The following is a 17,862-nucleotide window of genomic DNA, read 5'->3' as shown; positions in this document are numbered from 1 at the left end:
TGAGATGTTCAAGCTAGTTGGGAGCCTTTTGGAAAAAAAATATTTTTCTAGGGTGAAAATGCTACGCAAGATAGAGGCTCACCAAGAGACGGGGGGATTAGGGGAGCCCACCAAAAAAGGATGTGTAGACCTACCATGTGAGCAATGCCCCAAGCGGTGGTGGGGACAAAGGGGGGGGGGCTAAGGAGAGGGAGTAGCGACAAGGGGAGGTCTCTCCACCAATGAGAGGACAAGCTGGTTTCCTCCAGGTTTTAAATGCCCAAGCCTTCCTATTGGCTAGTCCCCTAATCTCAAGACTAAGGGGTTGCTTGCATTCCTAATTCAAGTGCCCCTTTTTGAGTTCAAATCTTCTCCTAATGGACGTCCCACTAAAGCTTTGGTGAACAAGGCCCCATACGAGATCTACTATGGAAAGAAACCCAAGCCAACCACGAACCAATCCCAAGAAGTAGAGCTTCTGTCATGTAGACAATGTGCCAAATCACTACCAGCATACCTTGCCAATCTCAGCTTATTGCTTATCTTCCATCTGTCATTGTACCCCAACTTATCTTAGAACCCTCTTGGTGCTATCCAGTAGCATTCTTTAGGGTAGTTCACATATTGGCCATCTTTTGAAGAGAGAGATGCTCTTGTTAGTGAGTTTTGTGTCCAACGAACTAGCAATGGTTTTAGTCCTCTTTTGTAGAAGGCCATCTTCTGCTTCTGTTCATGCATATCTTGGCTTGGAGCTACAAGCTCTCTTATGGCCAATCTTTGTCAGAAATCCTGCCAGGTCTTAGTTTTCAGTTGGGCATTTTATATTTATGTTTGTCCTTGAATATTTGTAGATACTCACTCTACTTGCTTGCAATCTTTATAAAAAGTTAAAGGAGTAATCTATCATCATTTGTGTAGTTTCAGTGTTTGCTAGAGAAAGAGGTCTCAATCAGCACTTGGTGTATATTATCCTTGAATATTTGTAGCTACTCTGCTTCAACTTGTTTTCAATCCATTTACAACTTTCTCTATTTGTGTGGTTTCAAGGTTCACTAATGTAGTTTTTCAAAACAATTTACAGGCTTTGACACTTGATGATGACAACACTATATTTTCACGGCTTATAATTGATGCAATGGGTAACTTCTCTCCAATTGCACAGCAGGTAAAAGCTTTGCTGCAAAGGTCTAAAATTGCAATGGGAAGTTTATAAGTAGATAGGTCAAATGGGGCAGAAAACATTGCAAATTCTTTATAAATTGGTTGGTATAGCTTTGCCAACCTAATAATGCAAAAAGTTTAAGTTTGGTAAGACAGTTCTAAGTGTACCCAGACTTGCATTTATAATGAGAGGATCCTCTGGTTTCATTGTGGATGTACCAGAAAAAAAAGTGATTTTTTTATCGAGATTGGGCAAAATGTTTCTGGGCTGAAATGCTCTAATACTATGAACAGATCAGATGGGGACAACAGCCCGATGGCGTTTGTCTGGTTGTTGGAACTTGTGCTCGAGGATTTCAAAATAACTCAACAAGTGACATCATATACTCCAGTAATCCAGCAATGATGGTCGGAAACTCCAAAGCACAATTGTTCTGGGAGGTAATACTACACTCTCATGGGAGGGACATTTTATTATGTCAATTTCTTAGAGGATTTACAATCGTGGTGTCTGACCTGGATGTGTAGGAGGGCAAGATGGTTTTGGTTGGTGTGTTCATGCAAACATTTTTATTCTCATTCAGAATCCTGCTCATGACTGAGTACCATTACCATTGTTTCTGCACTAGCATGAATTGAAGGGAATTGAAATCCCAGGTCATCTTGTGTCGAGATTCGGGGCATATGTCCAGAATTTCTATTCGTTTGATGTGGTGCATTACTAGAGCATTCTGGGTTGACTGTTCTCATTGCTCCATGTAGGCTTTCCCGGCTGGCTCAGGACCTACAGACAGAACATCGTATCTTTTCTCTTATATGGATGCCAAGCCTGAGCATCCATCATTGGAGCAGATGCTAGAAATTTACTGGGATCTTATGCCAGAATATCAGGTTTGTGAAGGTCTTTTCTCATTTTCCAATGGTCTCTTAGAATTACTTATAACATCAATATATGTTTTAGGCAACTGAAAAAGGCAAGCTACATTTTTCTGTAAGATACAATCAATGATCCACAACTTAGAATCTATATTGCAGCTGGCAGACACCTGTCAGATGGGTTTTGTGATTGGTGCATGTGCCTCCAGAATGTGCAACTGGATGACTTGGAAATTTTGCGGGTGCTTTTTGGCCTCTTTCCGACATATCGCTCAAGGTCTGCTAGTTGGAGAAACATTCTAGTAGTTGTATCTTGTATCTTTGATAAGAATCACGAACTTTCACTTAAATAAACACTCTAGCAGTTGTATCTTGTATCTTTGTTAAAAATCATGAACTTTCACTTCTTTGTCCCATACGACTGCAGAATTTATCTTTCGGTGAAGAGGGACGCTTATTTGTGGAATTATTGCTCACATGTGTTCGTGAATTTCCTGTTCCATCTCTGCGCATGCCACTGACATCGGCCAATTGTACTGTTGCAGCCCTTTGCCAGCAGCTTTTGATCGTGTGTTGCAGGTGTCCTTTATAACTTCCAACCTTCAGAAATTTTCATAATTCGTAGTCATTTGTACCTGACCTTCTTGTTCTCAGGTTGGTGATGCCAGTGGAATTCAGTCGCCCATTTCCTTTGGTGGGTTCGGTAGCATCACACGCCATCTAGGAAGATTAGCTGATGGTACTTTCTCATCCCTTTTTATCAACCACTTTGTATAGATTAGGATGGTGTCTTACATAGTCAAACATAATGTTGAAACAAAGTCATCATATCGTTGTTTATGGTAATTCTAGATCCTTTGTTTGTTTGAAAAAAAGAGACCTCTATTAAGTATAACCCAAACACAACAACCTAGGACTGACACTTATGGTCAAGAATATCCCGTGTGTGTGAAAAGAAGTCCTCCATGGTCCCACTCCCTTATGAAAGATGCTCCCCTAGCTGCAGCAGCACCGGACAAGCCCTTTAATCCTGATCTAGAGCTCCCTGGGATACGATTGGGCCTCATCTACTTTCTGCCTTTTCAGAGGCTCTCGATGCAGGATCTTTGGGCGAGACATTATGCACAGGTATGATTTGTCTCATCCCGAAAGGGGAGACAAGACAGTCCTACGTAATTGGAGACCCATTACACTTCTAGGGACAGCCTACAAGATCCTAGCGAAGACCTTGGCCCTTCGTTTAAAGCCTATGCTGCCAGATATCATCAGAGCTACTCAGACAGGATTTGTCCAAGATCGGAGTATCTTGGATAATATCTTCACTTTTTGGGAGGCCACTCACTGGGCGAAGGAGAGTCAACAGGAGATTGCAGTTCTCCTTCTCGATTTTGAGAAGGCTTATGACAGGGTGGACTGGGGTTTCTTGGAAGGCACTATGAGGAGGCTAGGCTTCAGTGATAGATGGATTTTATGGGTCTCCTCACTTTACTCTCACTCTTCTAGCAGAAGATCCCTGGTACCGAACCAGGGGGTTATGGTAAAGTGGCTGTCGGGCAATTTCCTCTGTGGAGGAAGGAACTGCTCTGATGAGGTGTTGTCGAAAATGATCCCATATCTGAATAAGCCTTTTCACAAGTGGTGAGGAAGGCTAAGAATGCTAGTCCGTCAGGAAGATCCAACTGACTCTACCTGCCCACTGACCTGCTGCTCTAGGGGTGCACTGGTGAATCCCATGCAGTAGGAACTGCTTCCACGGTTGATCTCTTGGAGTCAAACCTCTAACAAGAAGTTTGACTAAAAGGGCTCTGCTCTACATCTCCGGATCAAGAACCCCAAGTCCTCCCTGCGAGAAAGGTAAAGTGATAGTATCCCACGAAACTCTGGCCCTAGTGTCCTCAGAACCATCACCACCGCTCCACAAAAAGTTCCGAAGCAATCTCCTCACCTGACGAATCGAGTCAGCATGAAAACACCAACATGACGCAACGTACCACATAGTCGCTAGTAGAACCTGGTTGAGTACCAGCGCTCTTCCAGCCAAAGAGAGTCTAGCCGTACTCCAGTAGGCTAGCTTTGTCCGGATACTCTCAAGAACTGGGGCAAACTGTTGCGTCGGGGACACATCAATGCCAGCATGGAAGCCTGGATATCTCGTGGAGGTGCCTCTGGGTATCCATACAAAGCCTCTGTCTCCTCCCCATGCTGGGATATCCTGCTGAGCTCCAGTCCAGATGCCTTTTGATTTGTTCCAATTGACAAGTCCCCCCGAGGCTAGGCAGAACAACTTGTCAATTGAATCTGCAGCAGTAGCAAGACTATATGCATCTCCTCTGACTGTTAGTGCCGTATCATCAGCAAACTCAGTGTCCAGAAGCTCCTGCTCCTGCTGGATAGGCAGATGAAGGCCCAAAGTGCCATGACTGGTAGCCTGCATAAAGTATCCCATAGCCTCCGCTACGAAAAGGAAATCTTCCCTTGGTACAAAACTTAGGACTCCCTTGGCCAGATGGCATGCTCAGGGGGTTGTGACAGTCGGAGATTGGTTCAAGGGAGGTGCGGAGATGTCAGAGGAGGTGATTAGAGATAGACATGGGCCACTTGGACAGATTGCTGCCACCAGATTACTGATCATGAGAGCTATTCCTCAGGAGTGGAGGGATATACTTAGAGATCTAGCCTATGTTGATCCCATTTCTACTTGGTCAGGTTGTTTTAGTGAGGCTGGGCTATGCATTGGAGTTTGTTTAGAACCGGCACCATTTATTTATTTTGAGACGGACTCCTCTCAAAGATTGTATCCCACTCAGCCCCTGGATCGTCAGGAGCTTCTTTGGCAGAGAGTCAGGGTCATTGGTTGCCTGGATAAGGAATGGGCCACAGGTCCTTCCAGGTTGACCATTGCAGAGGATATTAGATGGAGACTTTGGATTTTTCAGGTTCGACCTCTTGCGGAGCTTGACTGGGACCCAGGTGAGTGGGCATGGCCTGCTCCGGTGGCAAGCGTTCATCCTCTTTCTTTTTTTCAGTACTTGACGAGGGCAGGTTACAGGCTCCAGGAGAGAGACTCTCATCACCTACCATTTGCCTCCCAGCATTGGCACGCACAGGGACTTACTGCAGAGCACTTGCTGAGCTACTAGACCCACTTTTGGGGTATCAGTAGAGCCAGGAAAGTCTCGTACTTTCTTTGACTCACTATACATAGCCTCAAACTGCATGGCATTAAAATAGCACCAGGGGTTGTAGTTGTTTTGGTGTGCATTTTGGCATATGTGTGGGTATTTGGCTCCAGCAGATGGGTAGATCCTCCTTGTGTATGCGTTGTCAGCTTGCAGAGGAATCTAGCAAGCATTGTTTATGGAGTTGCACCAGCTCTAGAGTGGTATGGACAGAAATCTTCAGGTTGTTCTCATATGTTACATCTGAGTCCTTTCTGATGACTTGGGGCGTTGCTCTTTGGGGGAGAGGATCTGGAGCCTTTACTCTCTTTGAGTCAGAGCCCGGAGACCACGGTTTCTTCATGCAGCATCGCCAGAGACGGGGTCCCACGGAGGCTAGCATCATGGAGCCGCAGGATTTACTTTTGGTACGGGTACCAGCTCAGGATTCCATGCCTACTTCAGCTGCAGGGTCAGCCTGGGAGGTGATTTCCAGCATTACCCTATGGCGGATATGGTGTTCGCGATGTTCTTTTGTCCTTGGGGGCCATTTATGCACGGAGGCTGACACTCTCGCTTCCATTTGGGCGGAGATTATCTTCACTCTCAGGAGTCAGTGGGAGCGGTGTATAGGCACCTCTTTGGCAGCTCGTGGGAGACTTATATCCTTCATAAGGACATGGGATTGCTCTTTATTTTTTAACTTGACCCCTTTTGGGATGTCGTGGCATTTTAGACCGCCTCCATGGCTTTTTTGCCACATTGTTGAGGCTAGGGATAGAGTACTTTCTCTCCCACCTGTTGTATGATTTGTTTTGAATGGAATATATCACTCTTTTCTTTAATCGTGATCTAGGTGGTCATGAGAGTGTTTACAATGTCATGCCAAATGATGTAAAGGACATAGAGGTGTAGGTCTAAGTATCTTTATGGCCTCTGTCCATCAGGATTGCCCAATCTCACAAGATGTGAAACCGGAAATAATCTCCCATGCCGTGTCTATGGAGGAAAATTGAGGTCTGAAGGTGGAAAGAGATACCATGATGAGCAAGCAGTGACACCTCACCTCCAAGGCGGTCAATGAAGTCGTAATCTCATCAAGGTAGAGCCCAAAAAGTGTCGGTGAGAGAAGTCCTCCCTACTTCACGTTGATTGTGCTCTCAATCCAGTTAGAAAGGCCATCCGAGGCTCATACTATCCCTTTGGCTGACTCATAGAGACTTGTCACCCCCCAAATCATGACTCCTAGGATTTGCATCTCCTATGTCTCTTAGTCATACAAGATCATGGAATTGTGTCCAAAGCTTTCCAAAATCGTACAAAGCAAGCATAGACTTTCTAAGATCTCGATCTCACCTCCTCGATGATGGGCCATACGGTGAATATGTGATCTAGAGTAGAGTGTTGTCTCTAGAACTCAGCTTATCCCAAAGCCCATCACCCTTGGGCCTTTATGAAAGTGTTGATCTTTCGCTCTAGTACAGACCCATAGATCTGTGGGCGTGTCATGAGAGTGCAGTAGTTGCCACTATCCATGGGGTCTCTTGCTTTGTGTATTGATACTATGGTGGTGGTACTCCAAGTAGGGGGGAAGCCGTGGCATACATCATGATTGAACATATGTGCTAGGCTAGGGGCTAAGACCTCCTACTCATATGCGAAGTGCTCCATCTGTAAGCCTCATGCTCATGGGCTCTTTTGTTGTGGAGTCGACACAATGCAGCCGGCACATTCGATGTGGTAATAGGGTGGGTATGGTGGCCTTGGTAGGAAGGACATACCAGGTGGTACTTAGTCTAGAGCGTCATAGAGCGATGTTGCGTATGTGTGCTAGATCGTTGTGTCCATGATGGGGATTGATGGCTTCCCCTTTGATAGAAGCCCTATGCAATGGTAGGATCCCCTCCTTAGAAAGAGAGGAACACCTCATCAAGCCTATGTGAGAGGAAAGTCCGCCTCTTACAGTGCATAAGGTGGCATAAGATCTGTTGCTTCTAGAAAGTCATCAAAAGTCCCAAAGCCCACTAATGTATGAAATAGGATCTCATCGCTCTGCACTTAGTGTCAAACCATGAATTTTGGGGCATCTTCCTAGCTAGGGAGCATGCAGTGGGTCCAGTTGTGCATGGGAATGATTTGGAGGCAGCATCGTGAATACTGATACAGGGGTTTTTCAGGCATGGACGATGTCTGCATTGTCTCCAAGGGAGGTTGACAGATCAGGAGAAGGTAGCTCTCATAGACTACATAAATGGCATGATCAAAGTGTATTTGGACAGGGGTGGTGGTAGGGGGATCGGGGCTTGGTGTTTGGTGCAACAGTCAAGATGGCGAATGTCGAATAGGAATGGTCGGCGTCGAGGGACCGGGGGGGGGGATTGTAAAGTCGTCTACATGTGATACAAAGGTTGGGGGCCCTGGTCAAGTAGTCCATTATACTTGTCCCCCCATCATGTGGAAAACAATGAAGTCCTCTGGATAAGGCCTTCGTTGGAGGCTGTTTTAGATGATCAGGTTGTGTACCACCCCCATCTCCAGTAGGTAACGCCCATACCCCATCATTGGTGGTGCATCATCGAAGTGCCTCACTATCCCAAGCTCTAGTATGGTCCTTTGACGGGTCAGATCCAAAATCTAGTAGGCCCACCTATGTGATCCCCGTGCGTGCGTTGAAGTCCCCTAGGAGGAGGGTCTCCCCTTGCCTGGAGAACTCTAGGATTCATTGTATCATATGGGGTACATGTGTCCCACATGCTCCTCCTTGTGCATCATAGATATGAGCGGTCTTAGGTGTGATCCAAATAGAACTGCTACATCGCTAGAGCCTGCTGGTACCGTACTATCTCTCTTGGGGGCCGACTTCTAGGGTTTATCTAATCACTGTGGGTAACCTCTCTCAGGGCTTTTGTGTGTCTTAATATAAAAGATAACATCTCTACCAACGCAGGTCTCTAAGAAATCCCTTGGATTAGACCACAGAGTACCATTGCAATTCCATACAACCATCATAATCTATCGTATACCCCTGTCCCATAGGCCCGCCATTGTCATGCGTTGTTTGTTTATCCCTTTCTCTTCTTTCTTTTTTTTCTTTAATGATCACCCTACCGTCTCTATATGCAGCCCATTTCCCTTCTTGTCTTGCTACCATTACTCAGGTCATTCCTTCCCTTCTATGCTCTTGCTGCAAGAGTGAGCTCATCATCTTGGTATGTCCTAGTCCCCTTCAGTGCATCTTTTTTGGCCACCTCTTTCCACTCTAGCATCTTTACTCTCCCCTCGGCTGTGAAAATTAATGAAAGCCACGTTTCTTTACATTACAAAAAGATTGTCCCCAAAGCGGAGATCAGCCAATACAAAATCAAAAAATCTCAATATAAGACAAGTAGACAGCATAGTCTATCTAGTGAACGGACAAACAATCATAGAATGATTGCTTGAGTGACATCCAAAAAGGAAGAAGATGGAAGCACTGGGCTCATGAAAGACATTTTGATTCCTATCTTTCCATATAGTGAAGAGTGCCCAATATCTGACCCATATAAAGAACAAATCAAACTTTGGTTGTTGTGGGTGAATCCGAAAGAGCTAGAAAAGCTTTCTAAATGTAGCAGAGGGAAAGCGTGCCTGAAGACGCTGTTGAAGCAGCAAGAAAAAATCCCGAGTGATGGGGCAAGTCCAGAAAAGATGAAGCATAGATTCCCTAGGAACCAAGCTTCTGTGGCATAATGTAGGAGCAATGTGTCGACTAGCCAGGAGTCGGCCAAAGGGAATGACACCAAGCAACACTCGCCATAAAAAAACCTGTTGGCGAAGGGGCAGTTTGCAAGACCAAATTTGATTCAATCTTTTACTCTACCATTTGGCAGTATGATTAAAAGACCATAGTTGGTTGGCATGCTACGTGATCCAATGAGGAGGTAGTAGAATCCTGTATAAACCAGCCACTGAAATATCAGCCAAGCGCAAAGGGTGCATAGGAGAACCCTAATGATGCAAAGACCAATCAGTAAGCCGATTTGTGAGCTCCAATCTGGGTGCCGGCAGGAAAGAAAAAAGCATAGGAGAGAGGGGATGCCAAAGTGGTTTGTAATGCGTCCCTAATCCATACTGTCTGGCGGCCAATGGGAAAGGCAATAAAGTACCATCATCACGAAGGACATCACCAACAAGTGCAATACCTTTAGAAGAGAGGAAATAGGAATGCCTAGGCTCCTGTAAAGCAAGCGACGGGTGAAATACTTTCGACCAGAGAGTTTTCATCTCTTAAAGAATTGCCTTGCAAAGAGTCACGCCCAGTCCATTTAAGATGAGATAAAATCTACTTCCAAGCTAAGAGCATTTGAGAAACAAAAGAAAAACCGTTAATCCTGCCATCAAGATGGCCGAGAATAAAGTCGCATGAAGTGGGATGCCAATGCCCAAAAACATGAGCAGACAACTGCAAAAGCAAATGAGAGATCATGGCTGTCCAAGGCTGATCACCTTCTAGAAAATGCAGCATCATTTCACCCTTGTGTGCAAGGAGGTGGATGTGAATATTAAGTATGTTCAAGCCACCATGCATCTTAGGCGAGCACAGATGCTCCATAGAGAGTAGTTTGATACTCTTACGACCACGCTTTGAGCACCAGAAAGTCTCCATAGTGATGGACATGAAATCAGAAATATCTTTCTTTTGAAACATCGTCAAGGGCAAAAAGAACTGAATGTAAGCAAAATCGATTGCACAATTTGAAGAGGAACATGGAGAGGCCATGTGGCTAATTTCCAGTACTCCAGTTTCTTTTTGAGTTTTGCAAGCACCCAATCTATTTGCTGCCGACAAGTGATATTCCATCCCAAAGGATATCCAAGATGACGAACAAGCTGATTGGACGGAATAATCTCATGTGGCCACAGTGAGCTATGCCAATCCTTGGCATGCAAGGGCAAAAGCTTAGACTTTTGGAAGTTCACCTGTAGACCAACAGCTAAACCAAATAAAAATAAAGCATTCATGAAAGAAAGAAAGAAAGAAAGAAAGAAAGAAAGTTTATTAAAGTCTTCGAAAGACCGATGGGTCTATGAGTTTGTGAAAATCCTGATACAACAAGTGGTGGTAGTGGAGCTACTAAACGAGCATCCATACCAATGCAAAAATGCAGAATGGCAGTACTAAGTCCTAAGTACAACATAGTCATGTCCATGGTTGATTATATATTGATCTCAGCATCATCATCATCAGTGGCAGTAAGCTATTAGGCAGTGGTAAGTCCTAAGTACAACATAGTCATGTCCATGGTTGATTATATATTGATCTCAGCATCATCATCATCAGTGGCAGTAAGCTATTAGGCAGTGGAGGCATGAAGTTGGCAATAGAGTGCTGTCGGCCACTCAGAGATGCGGTCTTGGCACATCTCCTGGTCGTAGCTCTGCGTCTGACCAGGGGTACTGTGACCCCCGCCGGTCGGGCTCCGACTCGAAACAAGGAGGGATGTCCCCAAGTGTGATCTGTGTGTCGACCCTCTGTCTGAGCTGTCGGGTCATGGGCTCTGGGTCACGGTCATGTTAAGGCCTCGTCTCGTGGGGGTTCATGTGATCTAGCTGAAAGAACTCCGTGATAGAGCTCTGAGAGGGATTAGCCGAGGAAGAAGTCTGCTCCTGTCTCCGTGCTCAGAGTATCCTCTCGTGGTGTCTAAGTGCCTCATGAATGAAACCTGCCAAACACTGCTGGTCCGGGTAGGAGAGGAAACGGGCCAAAATCCCATAGCTATCCCTGAAGAGGCAGTGGAAACGCCCTCGGATCTCATACTAGACAAGACACCTGAAGATGAAATGCTCCTCTGTCTCAACCTCCTGTATGTCACACAGTGTGCATATGCGCCTCTCCCTGGGTAGTCGCTTTGCTCTGCCGCTCTCGATGCAAAGTCTGTGTGAAGAGACCCGGAACTGCCCAAGAGAGACCCTTAGTGAGTGGGGTAGGTGGATTTGCGTGTATCCTGGTGGGTCAATGAAACCCTTTGCTGTGATATGTAAGAAGTGATCTCTGTAGAAGCTAAGCTTCACTGGGAGTTCACTTGGTCCCAACCAGGTCCGAAACGTGTGTAGCTGTAGTAGATCCTCAAGAATAACCTGGTTGACCTCGTGTGATCGGAGGGGAGAGAACGGAGCATCCATATTGTACTGGAAGGGAGGTAGTCTATCCATGTGAAGCCCCAGTCGCTCAAACCATCTCTCTGTACGTGCATACCAGCACCTCTGGTCCCCTCCTGCTGCAAGTGCCATAGAAGAGGATAGAGCTATCCATGGTAGCCTGCTACGCCTACGTCCCGAGGTGTAATCCCCATATTCCCTAACTCAGTACATGTACGTGATGACTTGAAATGCGGCATCTAGCTGTAAAGGGGGTGACCCAAACTCAGCCTGAATGATCTGATGAGGAACGGATGGCTTGCCAATGAATCATCCGTAGTAACATGAGAACATGTAGCCGCTCCACACAGGCCCACTCTGTATCCGACAAGTCTGGCCCCCAACAAGGGCTGCCGTACATCCCCGCTGGGCGAACCAAGGAGTCAAAAAGCAAACCCTTGGTGCATGGATCCTGAAAGTGCGAGCGGAAGCACTGCCTCTCTAATAGGTTCTGCATTCTTTGGCATATGGATAAACCTACTCGAGAATCTTATTTTGTCACAGTTAACAATGTGGCCGTGGGTAGTGCCTTCTATGAGCTGAGCAAGAGAGGATTAGATGCGTAGCAATGGCATAAAGCAAAGCACTAATGGACATCCCTGTCTCACAGACCGAAACAAAGTCCATTGATCAGAGACATCTCCCAATAAGATACATCACTATATAGCCAGTAAATAAGATTTTGCATCATTGGGTAAAGTGGTTTGCCCACCTCGCCTGAATGGCAATTCTAATAGGTTTTGCATTCTTTGGCATATGGATAAACCTACTCCAGAATCTTATTCTGTCACAGTTAACAATGTGGCCATGGGCAGTGCCTTCTATAAGCTGAAATGGGATCTTTTTGCGGGTGCATGTTTTGAATGCAATATGGCTTTGCAATGTCCTCTTGTTCTCCATAAAATGCCTCTGGATGCCATGCCTTCTCCAATGCAAAGTAAAGAAGCCCGTGGGACTTCTGGCATTAAAAATAAAGGTAATAAACCTGCAAGCGCAGCATTCGATAAAGGGAAGGCCCCAGTTCTGATCAATGGGAATGCTTCTAGCTCATTGCCTTCTGTGTCCCCACCTAAGGCGAAGGAAAAGAATGTTGCTGAAAATTGGCAGACTCCGAGGAAAATTGTCTCAGCAAGGAGACCTTTACCTCCTCAAACTCGGAACAATGGTTCTTCCAATGGTCATACTCCTGCAGAGAATTTTGGCATTGGAATTACTTGGGCTGCTGTCACAGCCAGCCGTACTTTGTTTCTGGAAGAAAAACTGGCTGGTCTATCATCCTCTCATCAGACTTTTGGTTCGCCTCAAGGGAGAGGTCCTGATCCTGAGGTGGATATGACAACTTGATGCTTTAGATCATTCAGCTGTATATAGCTGTATAAAAGTCTGTAAATATGCTTCAACAAATCAAGTGCTTGACTTTCAATGTACAGGGATTGCGTGATGTTCACAAATGGAAGTTTGTATAGGCTTATATAAATGAGTTCCAGCCTGGTATTGTGGCAATACAAGAGCATAATCGGCATATATATGCAGGTAGGACAGGTTATTATGCTGGTTATGACATCTTCTATGCAGGAGAGCACTCCTTTCCGGGTGTTGTTTTTCTGGTCAAACATGCTCTTCAACCAGTGGTGGCATTAAATGATAAAGAAGGCAGGTGGGTCATACTTCAGTGTCTCTTTCAAGGTGAAATTCTTGAGTTTGCATCTGTTTATGGTCCTCAATCGTCTCTTCAAAGGGCTTCCATTTGGGAGTATATGCGGTAGTATCCTTGGAGGCAACATGCTTTTTTGTGTAGTGCCTTGAATAATGCACCACTTCAAGTGGATAATACCTTTGGCAATAATCACATGTTAGCCTTGGAACGGCAATAGTGGTCTCAATTGATTTCTCATCTTGATCTTCTGGATACTTGGTTAGAGTTGAAACCCTTGTTTCCAGGCTATACATTTCAGCATAATGCTTTATCTGCATACAGGGCTAGGCTGGACCGTTGGTACATGATAAATCCGCATCAGTGTGATGCCCTTACTAGTCAAATAGGGGTGGATTATACCTTTCCTCATTGTGATCATGCTTCATTGTGGTTAAAACTCTCTTTTCATGCGATGCCACATGACAGATTGCCAGATAGTTCTGATAGTCAATAACAGCTACTTGGAGCATAATGAAGATAAGCAAATGGTTAGTCATGTCATTGCACCACACTTCCTGAACAATGTCAGTTTGGTCTTGATTATGCTTGGAATGCTTTTGCTTCTCGTATGCAATTTGTTATTCGTGACTATGGCAAACTTTATTTGCATTACTTGAGAAAAACAGTTGCAAATGCTAAAGCCAACTCTTAGCGAGGCTGACAGAACTCAGCCACATCAGGGTTTTATCATAGCCTGAGCTTGAATGTTTATGTCATGCTAAGCATTTGTTACATAAGAATGATCTGAGGAAAATTGCCTAATGGGAAACACGGGCCCGGAAGAAGGCTCTTTTGGATAAAGGCTGTTCCTCTAAAGAGTTTTTCAAAAGTTTACATTTTAAAAATCAAGCTCAAAATATTTCTCAAGTCTTAACATCAGATGGTGCTTGGACTTCATCGCGGGCACAGCTTGCTCGAGCATGTGTTGATCATTTTTCCACACACACACACACATACATTTTTTTAAAGGAAAACTTTTGATTGATTATATTACAAGAGTAGCGACCTCAAAACGAGGCAGCCGAAATTACATCAGCTGAAAATCTCACTGTATGCTAGATATACATCATGATCTATGCAACGTGTTTGCAAGCAATCAAAGAAAGATTACTGGAGAGAACGCTTAAAAAAGCCAAACAAGGAAAATATAGGATCACTAAATACTTTGCAGTTCCTATCTGTCCATAAAGTCCAAAGTGCCCCCCAATAGCAAACCCAAACAAAGAAAAGATGAAACTCTGGTCTGGGTGGATGGAAACCAAAGAGCCAGAAAGACTTCCCAAAAGGAACAGTCGGGAATCTCGCTCATAGGCGCTGCCGAAGAAGATCAATGAATTCACGAGAACATGGACAAAACCAGAATAGATGAGGCACTGTCTCCTGAGAACTCAAACATCTGTGGCAACGAGCAGGAGCAATGTACCTATGAGCTAACATCTCTCCAGATGGAAAAATGCCCAGAAGCACTCACTAGAACAAAACCTGTTGCCAAAGAGGAGTTTTGTAGGCCCAAAGCTGCTGTAATCTCTTTCTCCACCACTTGGCTGGGCGATGCATTCGCCAAATAGAATTGCCTTTCTCTGAAACCCAAGATTGAGGCAAAAGGATTTTATACAATGCAGGCACCGTAATCTGAGATAGCCTCAAAGGGTGAGAAGATGACCCTGGAGAAGTCAAAGTCCAATCCTCCAACCTGTCCTGAAGTTCCAAAGGAGGAATCGGAATAAAAGGTGAAAGCATATGCAATTTGTTGCCACAAAGCACGGCACGATAATGAGAGCCCAAGCCATATCGTGTAGTTGCCAGAGAAAAAGGTAGCATAGAGCCATCACCATGAATAACATCAGCAACAGAAGTGATGCCCTTAAAAGAAACAAAGTAGGAATGCAGAGGTTCCTGTAAAGCCTGTGGAGACTAAAAAATTGTCGACCAGTGAATGCTTTCAGCTCGCAAAGAATTACCCAGCAAAGACTGTTGACCATGCCATTCCAGATGAGAGACGACATGCTTCCAATCAAGAAGCAAACTGGAGACCAAAGGGCAGCCAGGCAAAGTGCCATCGATGCGACCAAATAAGAAATCCTAGTAATTGATTTGCCTGTGACCAAAGGCAGAACTGATATGTGTGACTAGAGATCTAATCATAAGAGCCCAAGGCTGATCCCCTTGCAGAAATTGCAGCAACATTTTCCCCCTGTGAGCAAGGATGTGAACCTGGATATTCGTGATGTTCAAACCACCATGTATCTTAGGAGAACAAAGTTGATGCATTGAAAGTAGTCTGATACTTTTTCTTCCATGTTTGGAATGCTTGAAGATTTCCATAATGGCAGACATGAAAGAAGCAAGATTTGCCTTGGTGAACATGATCAAAGGCAAGTAAAATTGAATATATGCCACAAGGACGGACTGCACTGAACATGCAAAGGCGAGGTTGCCAATTTCCAATATTCTAGCTTTTTCTGAAGCTTGACCATCACCCAATCAGTTTGTACGACGAGTGAGATCCCACCCCAAAGGGTAACCAAGATGACAAACAATCTGAGTGGGTGGAATGATTTTCTCGGGCCACAAAAGACTATGCCAGTCTTTAGAATGCAATGGAAGCAGCTTGGAATTTTGAAAAATTTAGCTGCCAAACCATAAACAGAGAGAGCCTGCATCAAAGTAGAAAGATCATTCTACGTATTCTTCAGGGTAAAGAAAGAATCATCAGCATAGGCTTGAGCAACCATGCTGCGATTTGCATCCAATTCCAAACCATGAAGGGAACCTGTAGCCACGAGATGATCAATATATTGCAGCATAGGATGGGTAGCAATGGCATATAATAAAGCACGAAGGGGACGTCCCTGACGGACGGAACAACGAAGAGTCCACTCATCAGAGAGATCTCTAGAAAGAATGCAGGCTACATTGCTGTCCCTGTAAAGCCAGTAAATAATCTACTGCAATTTTATTCCAAACCCCAAAGCTCACATTGTTTGTTAGATGAATTCCCATTGAACTGTGTCAAAGACTTTTGCAAGATCCACCTGTAAGAGCAGAACATCCTGATGCATGTATTTGGCATATTCAATCTGAATATAAGCATTGGCAATATTATCTGTGATATGCCTAAGGGGAATGAAGCCATATTGCGAAGGATGCAGCCCATCATGCAAATAACCTTTAATACGATCAACAACCATTTTGGCTCTGATCTTGTAAATGAGTGGCATGAGCGTTATTGGTCTCCAATTAGTGAGCAAATCACATAGCTGCTTTTTTGGAAGGAGCTTGACAAGTCCTTTTTTCCATGACGAAGGCATTTGCTGATTTTCCCAGGCTGAATTAATCATTTGCAGCAAAGTCTGCTTGCGAATATCCCAAAAGGCAAGAAGAAAGTCCACAGTGAGACCATCCCATCCTGGAGATTTCCATCTGCCATAGGATTTAACAGCATCTGACAATTCTCTTTCAGTGAAAGGAATTTCCAATTCCAAAGCCTGAGCATCAGAGAGGATGGGATGGACATGCTGCAAAAGAAGCTGACGAGCAGACACAACCTGAGGAGAAAGAATGTCCACATACCTAAAATGAGATGAAAAGTGCTGCACACAAAAAGCAGCAAGCTTTGAGCGAGATGAGAAGCAAGAACCATGAGGCATCCGGATCCGACAAATATTGGCTGCCTGTCTTTTGTAATGCAAACTTTTAAAGGATTGCTTGGAAGAGCAACCTTTATCCAAAAAAGCCCTTTGCCTAGATCGTGTCTCCCATTTAGCAAGCTTTCTTCGATCATTCGATTGGAGGCAAAATTTAGCTTGGCATAATAGCATGCTTTTTTCTGAAGACAAAGGCCGAAGATGACTGAGGTCTGTCAAACTTTGGCAAGTGTATTTGGCATGCTTCACGGTCTGCCGTGTGGCCTGCATGTAAGATTTACCATAATCCCGAATAACAGCTTGCATTCTTGCAACAAAAGCCTGCCATGCATAATCCAAATCAATGTGCATCTGATGAGAAAGAGGGTGAATGGTATCAGAAACCATGGCTTTAAAATCCGCATGGTCAAGGTAACCATTATCTATCATCAAAAGGCATCTGCAAGCCAATCTATTATGTGGAAAGTCATGCAAAGAGAGCCTCAACCAAAGAGGAGCATGATCAGAGTATGTGAAAGCATGGTCAATCCAAAGCTGACAAGTGAAGGCATCAGAATGCTGCGCATCAACCGGATAATCAACCGGATACCATCTGTCCAAGCGTGCCTGATATGAAGATTGAGCATTATGCTGAAAGGTATAGCCCGAGAGCATGGGCTGCAATTCCTTCCAGAGATAAACCAGAGACAATTGAAGTGAAAAATTAGACCATGCCTGCTTTTCAGAAGCCAACATGTGAGTGCGGCCCGAGGTATTATCTCCCTGTTGTGGGGCATTATTGAAATCACCACAGATAAAAGCATAATGCCGCCAGGGATATTTATGCATAGCATCCCAAATCAAAGCTCGATTCCCGGAAGATTGAGGAGCATATACTGATGCAAATTTAAAGATGTCACCTTGAATAAGGCATTGTATGATCATCCACCATCGACCATGGTGATCATTGAAGGACACAATAGGGTGAAGATCATGCTTAACCAAAAAGGCTACCCAAGAGAAAGAGTGCTCTCCAGCATAGAAAATGTCATAACCAGCGAAATGTCCAGATTTACCAGCATACATATGCTGATTATGCTCTTGTATAGAGGTCACAACAGCAAGAGTGGACCTAAAAGTGCATCTTGGAGGGAAAGAGAAGCTCCGATAGATGGAGAGAGAGGGAGAG

General features: G+C 44.6%; 1 protein-coding gene across 3 annotated transcripts in view; it reads left to right on the top strand.

The window, feature by feature from the left end:
- The window catches only part of LOC147891919 (Lycopene beta/epsilon cyclase protein), a 121,739-nt gene that overhangs the window by 66,489 nt on the left and 37,388 nt on the right, over positions 1–17,862 (top strand). For all 3 annotated transcript variants that reach the window (XM_087388222.1, XM_087388221.1, XM_087388220.1), the window contains exons 7-12: positions 1,061–1,144; positions 1,435–1,581; positions 1,903–2,031; positions 2,226–2,293; positions 2,562–2,595; positions 2,671–2,755. In XM_087388222.1, coding sequence (XP_087244348.1) covers positions 1,061–1,144; positions 1,435–1,581; positions 1,903–2,031; positions 2,226–2,293; positions 2,562–2,595; positions 2,671–2,755 — 547 coding nt within the window. The remainder of the gene's footprint in view (positions 1–1,060; positions 1,145–1,434; positions 1,582–1,902; positions 2,032–2,225; positions 2,294–2,561; positions 2,596–2,670; positions 2,756–17,862) is intronic.

Source organism: Dipteris shenzhenensis, chromosome 17, assembly GCF_047967505.1.
Source record: "Dipteris shenzhenensis isolate YYH24624 ecotype China chromosome 17, Dip_SZ_1.0, whole genome shotgun sequence".
Taxonomy (NCBI): domain Eukaryota; kingdom Viridiplantae; phylum Streptophyta; class Polypodiopsida; order Gleicheniales; family Dipteridaceae; genus Dipteris; species Dipteris shenzhenensis.
The sequence above is the reverse complement of the archived record's forward strand: the minus strand, read 5'-3'. Positions and strand labels throughout refer to the sequence as shown.